This window comes from Acromyrmex echinatior, chromosome 16 (genome assembly GCF_024713525.1).
Source record: "Acromyrmex echinatior isolate Ae372 chromosome 16, ASM2471352v2, whole genome shotgun sequence".
NCBI lineage: Eukaryota > Metazoa > Arthropoda > Insecta > Hymenoptera > Formicidae > Acromyrmex > Acromyrmex echinatior.
Genome location: NC_141867.1, coordinates 1345021 through 1353858, shown reverse-complemented (window position 1 = coordinate 1353858; position 8838 = coordinate 1345021). Strand labels below are relative to the sequence as shown.

Sequence of the window (8838 nt, the reverse complement as noted above, 5' to 3'; positions counted from 1 at the left end):
CGTATAGTTATTATTTCAAGTTCCAATAATTCAAAGTAAATAGACAGAATCAGTTTTTTTAAAAACTGATTCGAAAACTCGTTTTATACTTATAAATCCCCGCGGATATAAAAACTTATTCTAATGCAATATTAATGCAATTGCGATCGCGAAAAAAAATCGACTCAGTAGCATAGATATCGCTTCATGTTTCTTCACTTAAGCTCGGTCATCGGTAATCGCGTATTCTCTCGCAGGGAATGTGTTGCAAGTGTATGTGCACGTTATCTTTAGACCCCTGGAATAGGTTCTTGATGGGGGGGGGGGGGGGAGTGCTGAAGTGCAGAGAAAAGAGTGGGTGAGAATCGAATTCGACGGAGACAGATTTTGAAAAAAAAAAGGAGATCAGATGGATGCGGGATGAGAGAGCGAATCTTTCATAGCGCGACGAACAAATATGAATATGAGTAAGAAATTGGATGGGGAAAAATCAGTAGTTTATGAAAGAGAAAAAAAAAAATACGAGCTGCAAAACTAATTTAAGTAAACGACCACAAAGATTACAAGTGTGAAAGAAGATTCCAAAGAAGAAGAAAATTTTCACGGGTTTCAGGAAAATTTGCAATTTTGTTTATGGATTTTAATAAATGGCAATTTTATCAATTAAAGACGTGTTACAATTGTAATATTAATATGACAATATTAAAAGGTGGAAAAATAGACGAGAATGTGATCGGAAAGGAACTTAACGCGATGAACAAAGGAGGAGGAGGACGGGAAGGAGAAGGAAATGGTAAAGCGCGAGAGGGACGACGCCTTATCCGGAGCGAGGAAGCTTCGTAGCGAAATCGGGGGAGGATAAGAGGGAACGAGAACGAGACGACGAGATCTCGGGCTGCGGGGTACGATGAAGGTGGGTTCCGGAGGAGTCGGCGAGCGAGAGGGTGAACCAGCAGCCGAGTGAGGACCAGAGGAGGCACTCGGCCGCGATATCGGTAGACGCGAGACGACGGTATCGCGGTGGGCGATGGAGGTGGTGGTGGTGACGGTGGTGGTGGTGGTGGCAGTGGTGGCGGCGGCGATACGACCGGGTGGTGGGGTTGATACTGACGGCGCGCTCGCGGGTAGGGCGTCGTAGGGGCAGCAGATCGAGCGCCGCGACGCCTCGACGCGCACAGTCGCGGCTCGAACGCCGTTCCCTGCGAACGTGTGTTGTCCTCGCGGACCGTGCGCCCGTCCTCGGCGGCGCGAATGACATTCCGTTGGTGCTTGCCGATCGTACGCGATTTCCAGAGGTACACTCACGACGAGAGGGACGATGACGTGAATGCGATCGTGATCCAAAGAGGCTCCTCGACGAGAAACGTCCGAAGAAATCGATCAAGTTCGAGTTTTCGGAGCACTCAGAGCTACGCACATGTTTGGTATTGATGACTGGTGACAACCCACGCGCGCCGAAACAGTGCCTCGGCCTTCTCAGGGAGATGATTGGCAACGTTGACTGATCTTGTGATCGATGATTGAGAGACTACGATCGATGTTGGCGTTTAGAATTGTGACGTTCTGAATAGACTGACGTGCCGATTGGTGATCAGGAAACGGGACGAGACTGTAGATCGCTCTATTTACTCCGATTTTACTCCGAGACGATATTTATCGTAATGAGTTGCGAGCACGTGTGTGATTTTCCGCAGTCTAGTCAGAGGTACGCGCAATTTAATCATATATTTAATATTTCAATTTAACCTAAGCAAAATTAGAACAGATGATAGTGATCATAGGTGTGTAAATTGTTTCAATATAAAAAAAAAATGATCACCCTCGCGTTTATCATTAGCATACAGTAGCTAGAAATTAAGAACTTGTAATAGTAAGAACCTCCTACATAAATAAGCGGACATTTTATGCACGTCTGTGATTTCGATTGTAAATAAATTTTATGTCATTCGCGCGATTATTAATATTTATCGTAGACAAGGTGCTCCAAGTGACATTTAGAATACAAGAAAAACTGACATTCGGCTTTAAAAACCTGTCATCTTTTCGATCACATTTGACTCTTAATTGATAAGTGCCAGGACTAAAATTTACGCTATGAGTTAGTGAGAATTCGAGTACAACGCGATATGTCACGAATGGCGGCGACTTCCGAGACCCAGGAGAATTATTGAGGCCTCAGGAGGGAATGGATCTTCAGAGCGCAATGGACACCTTTGTAGAGGCATGGATGGCTGCTAACACGAAGACGGATCAAGTACAGGTAATCTTTTATTTTTGTTTCAGCCTGGATGAAATATTGTACGCAAAATATTATCAATCATTCATGCGATTGTATAAATATTTTTCTGTAAACAAAATTGAAAAAATTTGTCATAAAATCGCAGAAAAATATGTTAAAAAAATTTATTAGAATGTGAAAAATATTACATTTATTTAAGAATAATATTGATTGAAAAAACACATGGATGTAAAATTTAAAATGGAATATATTTCTTTTTTTTTTTTTTTTTTTTTTTTTTTTAGAATAAATGTAACAGATAAAGAAAAAATAGAACAAGAGAGTATTCCAATTTCTAATAGTTTAGTTTTTTAAAATAATAAAGCTTTTTATTAACAGATTAAAACGTAATTGAACTCTAGGATCACTAATTTATCGATTAGGATCATTTAAAATCTTTTTTATTCACACAGACATAATGGTTTTGCTAAAGTATCTAAAAATTTAGCTAGATGCAGATCTAAAAATAATTTTGTTTGTTTTGTTTCAACCATCAAAAATGAATCTTTAAAACAGGTTATTAAAATGTTAAAACTTTTTGCAGCATTATCATCAGTGTTGTTTATACGTTTTACATATTTTGTAACTAATTGTAAATTTTCAGATATTTCAGCAAAAACGTCCTTTCCATGTATATGCCGAAAAATCATAAAAATGCTTTTAATACATAAGAGGCCAATAAAAAAAGTACAACTATATCGAAAATACGTGACCTTAATTTGACAAGGAATATAAAATTCCGATAAAATGGTTTACGTCGTGGATTAGCGTGCTAACATCATCGTTTTCGGCGTTCGGTCTGCCGAACTTATAAAAATAACGCAGCGTCTATACTCAATGTTAGCAAGTACGAGGGGCGAGAAGCAACCCCTTTCTGACATTACACAGCCAATTGGCCACCCTATCGCTTCTTGCACCCCTCTCTCTCTCTTTCTCTGGACGCGCTTTCAGTCCGCTTAATTCTTCGTCATCAATTTGGCACATTCTTTCGCATCTCAAAGCAGCTGGCTACTCCACGTGTAATGCGCGATTATCTCAGTACCTAAAATAAATAAACAAGGCATCGTTTCTACATCGCGTAATCGTTTAAAAAAGTAATAAACTTATAACATTATGTATTAGGAAAATGTGACAAATTTCGAAAAATTGGAACGGAAATTTTCATTTTCTCGCACGCGAATCTCCTTATCCTAAAATTTCATCTAGATGCGCATTGTTTCAAGTTAAAATAAAATATATAGAACTGATACAATTATATGTTTAGATAAACATTCACGTAATTTATGCAGCATCGAAAAGAAAAAAAAACACGTTATATTATTTATCAGACATATGATCGCTTGGAAAGGAAATAATTATCCATTTAAACGCAGCGCGAGCGCGAGCTCGGATTTAGACTCGATTCTCCGCATCAAAAATCGCATACCGAATTCAGATCCGACGCTTCGCGATCTCACAATGAAAGCCGAGGGCAACCGTAGGACGGGGGATAATCCTTGGCAAAGCCGCGGCTCGCGTGTGTGCTGTGCGGACGAACGCGCGTACGTTTACACGTGTATGTACGTATCGGGGGGTCACGGGTTCTGACCACGATACGGATGTGCCCCTGCCTTCTTCCTGTGCCACGACCATGTTCATGTTCTGGCATTCAACGGAATAAGACCGCATGTCTCCATTGACCGCTCGATCTCTCGATCCATACCCGCCTTCGGCTCACCATGGCTATCGAAAAATTAACAATAAAACACGCTACGAATATACGTTCGTCAAAATCCGTTTACATAAATTCTCGTAATAGACTAATGTAAAATTATCATGGTAACATTTAACACGGTCTGATTTACAAAAGCCCATGTTCTACTTACGTTTTTGATTATTTTTTTTCTTTTCACTTAAAAAGTATTAGAACAATTACAAAAACCTTTTCGTTGAAGTTGATAAATAAGTTTCTTGTCAGAAACGATATTTTTGGAATATATAGAACAGAGTTTATTCCTGCACAATATTCCTGCTTCATTTATCTATTCATGTTTTTCTCACGTTCTTCTACTTTGCATTGTTTATCACTCTTGTATTTTTTTTTTTATTTATTAGTGCACTTCTATCTATGTAAATATATCACAGTTGATATATGTTTCTAAAGGTGACCTTATACAATAATATTGATCACTAATATTAACAGTATAAATATTTTAAATATTTTTACAACCTTATACAATCAGTATTATCGATAATATACATAGTAATATACGTACAGAGTCACCTTTATATTATCACAGCTATGATTCTATTAGAATATTACATAATATGCATCATTTATTTGAGAAAATTATCAATTTATCATGCATAAATTATATGACGTGGACCATTTTGTCAAAAGAGTTATGTACATTTTATTTTCATTGTAACAAAGCACAGATTAAATATTTTAAAAGAGAGAATATCCATGTAACTTATATGGAAGCACCTCGAGAGATGCATTATCCATGCAGATGTTTTTCAGAAAAGAAGTCAGAGACCGAGGATAATCTCATAATGCTGTCAAATACATGAAGCTCTGCCTTCATACTTGCGGTATTAATGTACGGAGACTCATTTTGTAGTTTGTTCTTGTGAAAACGCAAGGACAATACACTAACTTGGATTACAGGATGTGTAAAAATTCTAAATTCAGCCTTCATAATTTGCATTATAGTTAAATTACACCGTCAAAGGAGCAAACTAATATGAGTAAATAACAGCAATTGTAACAGCAACAAAGCGACGTGGCGATCGCGAAACTCGAGCATAATGATCGCACGCGAGGGAAGAAATAAAAAAGAGGGATAGGCGCGACGTTGCAAAGTTAATTAAATTTTCTGTCGTTATCAATATATTATAGGTAGATCTATGACGCTTAATAAACGTAACAGAGCCGTGCGAGCTCGCGATATTAAACAGCAGAGAAACGTCAGTGAAGAGAGAGAGAGAGAGAGAGAGAGAGAGAGAACTCGCGATGTAAAATTTTCACTGCCGCGACGCACCTCCCTGGCACTTGAAAACGCGTCCTTGCGATGCGTTGCACGCAGGACTGCTCGTACACGCACGGGCCGCCACGTGTGCACTCGAAAGTGCGTCGTACATATCTACGTGTGCGTGCACGAGGATACGTTTGAAACACGCATGGTCACGGTATTTGACCACCCCAGCTCCCGGAATGATTGTAATCCATCTATCCGGCCACCGAAGCCGATATATCAAACGCAGGTAGAACTCGCGGTCCTCTCTCTGTAGGCCTTTTACGTTGCCTTTTTATGCCGCAGACACGATCTTTTGTTTTCTCAGTGAATATTTTGTGAGCGAAAATTGGTTACGGCGATGCGAACAGTTTCGTGTCAGGTAACTTTATTATATAGAGCACGCGCGTTCCTCATTGTATTATATTATTATTTTTTTTAAATTAGAATACGTTGCAACAGTTACTCCACGAAGATTTGTGTAATAAATAATCATATCTTTTAGGAGAAAAAGAAATTTCAGAAATCGAGTTATATTATATTCAGTATAAATCGTTATAAAAGAGCATTGTATTTTTATTTTATAATATTATATAAATATTTTGCTATTAAATTTGAAATGTATTTATAAATATATTTTCTCATGTTAATATTAAAGACTAATTTATCTATATGGTCAATTAAATTGTAATTTTGAAATATTTACATTCTCGCTACTTTCTCTAGTATAAACCCTCGAAATCAGCGATCATTGCGATCAGTGCAAGATGCTATCTATTGCTTTCTAATCTTTAACTCTACTATATTTTGCACTTAGGAACGAAGTACACTAACACTACAGTCGGCAACAATTTACGTAACACGATCGCAAACGCATCAATCCGCGGATTATCTATTACAAAGAGACATCCAATTATCGTTCGGGGATATCGCCGGCTCGATATTTCGATAAGCGTGATTAGAATGTTGCAGATTAATATGGTTGCCACATTTAATTCCATTTCGTGTGATGACCGCCAAAAGATAGCGAAATTATCACGCGCTCTAAAACAGATAATGAATCGTTTTAAAATTTGTTAAGTGCAATTTACGAATTGTTATTAGTACACAATGTTGCATGTTATTGTATCGATCGGAGATTAGAAGACGGCGAGTGCTTTTCAATGTTCTGTAAAAGCATATTCCAGAAACAGTTTATCTTCATAATCGGAATTTCATGGAATCTTTAACAATTATAAAACGATTATATCAGCATTATCTAATTTCTATTCAATTTTATAGGATTTCACAAAGTTTTTTAAGGATAGTAAAAATTTAGGCAAATGAGAATAAAACGCAGATATTAGAGAGAAAGAGAGTGCAACTAAGATTATGGTATAATTTTAATACTCAAGATTCATATTGCTCTTTCATACAAGCAGTGTTCACTAATGGATTGGATAATCCAAAGTGGAATATGCAAGAATTTAGTGTTAAAAATAATGTAGGAAATTCATAAGAGAAAGAGGAGCCAACACTAGTCAATTGTCAGATTGATTATTATTTCTTTAATAAAAATCTCTTTCGGATCAATAAAAAACGCGCAAAAAATCTCAATGGTAAATGTATAAAATTCTCTCTTTATTTTGAAATCAAAGTTTAGATTTTTCGATCATAAAACGACAGATTTTAAAAGAATTTCAAGTCTAGCTGTTCGAGTTATTTCCATTTTATTTCCGTTTGAAAATGCAGCTAGAATGAACTCATATCCTAAACTGATCTCATATCCTCCGAGAACGCTGCAACGTATCGCTCACGGCGTGAAGCGCGATTTTTCATGACGCACGTTAATGCAGCATTCGTAGAATTAATAAAGACAAGCGAGACAAGCGCAGATAATTCACGCGTATCGAACATCGTCGTAGAAATTGTGACGAGACGAGAAGAAAGGATCTTCGTGCAAAGGGGCGATATCGTCACGAGTGCTCTCTCTTTTCTTTTTTTTTTTTTATTTCGATGAATAGAATTGGCCACATGAGGAACGATGCCGCTGACGTAAGACACTCCGAAAAGGACCACGCGTTCAATTCGGTCAAACGTTAAAGATTGTCATCGTGATTCGGTCTTACGTAAGTTCGTTTGTGCGGACAATTCGAAGCACGCGCGCGATGATTCCGTCGCGGTTGATTCCGTTCTCGAATCTCTCGCAGGTCCACGAGAATCCTGTGCACGGTCAACGATTAAGGTTATCGCATTAACGGGAAACATTAGCAGGAAACGCCATCGCTGCGTATCTCCGTTACACCCGGTAGATAAGCTGATCCGTTGATAAACCGCCTGCCGAACTCGTCGTTCGTGGCGCAATGCGATATCGCGCTCGCGCTTTACGTTTAATTATTTACTTGTTCATTTTTACTGTCGTCACACACAATTAGGACACGGAAGAAGAGTACGTTTGTTTAAATTCACGCTGGTTCGCACAAATTGAACGAATCCTCCGTAGCATTTGTTGTCCTTTATGTCAATATTTGACAATATTTTGCGAGTAGTACGACGGATGTACTTTAATTTTATTATAGTTTCTCTTATTCAACTTGTGCAATTATTCTTGTTTTTTACTAATATTTAATGAGGCGATTACTTAACATGAAAAAAAATGCAAAAAAATATTTCGGCAATTATTACGAGTGATATTATTGTATCACAAACTTTTTATGCTCTTCCAACTTTACTTCAATTTCATCCATCACTAAATCGTTTATATTGATCCATCTGGTTAACTTTATCACATTAATTACCGCGCAATTAATGATATCTAATAAGAAGAAATTTTTATCGCTCAAGTGAGCGAATTTCAGAGGTGTTTCTCGCGCCGGACGTTTCTTGGACCTGACGCCTTCCCAGCGCGATTCCCGATTCCACGGGAGGCCGAGTGAATTCTCAACCACGGCGAAAGCCGGATCGATGAACGAACCGAAATTCCTGATTTTACGACAACAACGTCGTAACCCCTCGCACGTCACAGCAGAGTTACCGCGATATCACTTGGGGCGTTAGCTGGATAAGCCGCTAACCCCATCCACCTGTTGCCCCTTCTTACACGCTCCCGCTTTCGGTCTCGCGTTCGTCTTCATTCCTCGCGTGGAAGCCGAGGATCCGGGGATCCTCTCTGTCCTCTTCCAATTCACGTAGACCCTCGGGGCCCGTCGCTCCCGCTCGTCTCTCTTCCATCAATGATGCCGGCTGGCCCTTATCTCTCTTTCTCGCTCTCTTCGGCACCTTCAGGCATCCCGCTTCTCCGCTCCCTTCTTCACCACCTCCTTCCTCTTCTTCATCATCTTCTTCTCTCTCACTCCCGTTTCCAGGCCCGGGTCTTCAGCGGTCTGACGTGTTTTTTGCGAGTGCATACCTCGAAGAGCTCCCGAAACAGTAGCTGGTACCTCGGTACAGTCCGGGCAAGCGAAAAAATCATCCGGTCGATCCTTTGCAACCGATCGTTAGATCGATCGCTTCGAGAGAAGCGATGTACAAAGATATTAAAACCTATAGATGGAAGAAGAAATTCTTCTTTTTCTTTTGATTTGACTTCAATGATTATGTATATAT

General features: G+C 39.0%; 1 protein-coding gene across 2 annotated transcripts in view; it reads left to right on the top strand.

Annotated features, from left to right (window-relative positions):
• Nucleotides 1–1094: 1094 nt before the first annotated feature.
• The window catches only part of dve (SATB1_N and homeodomain domain-containing protein dve), a 48179-nt gene continuing 40435 nt past the window's right edge, over nucleotides 1095–8838 (top strand). Inside the window, exons 1-2 of one of the 2 annotated variants that reach the window (XM_011054435.2) lie at nucleotides 1095–1684; nucleotides 2083–2239. In XM_011054435.2, coding sequence (XP_011052737.1) covers nucleotides 1641–1684; nucleotides 2083–2239 — 201 coding nt within the window. In that variant the 5' untranslated portion in view covers nucleotides 1095–1640. Of the gene's footprint in view, nucleotides 1685–1952; nucleotides 2240–8838 lie in introns of both variants that reach the window. The other variant, XM_087414497.1, reaches the window with a different exon arrangement.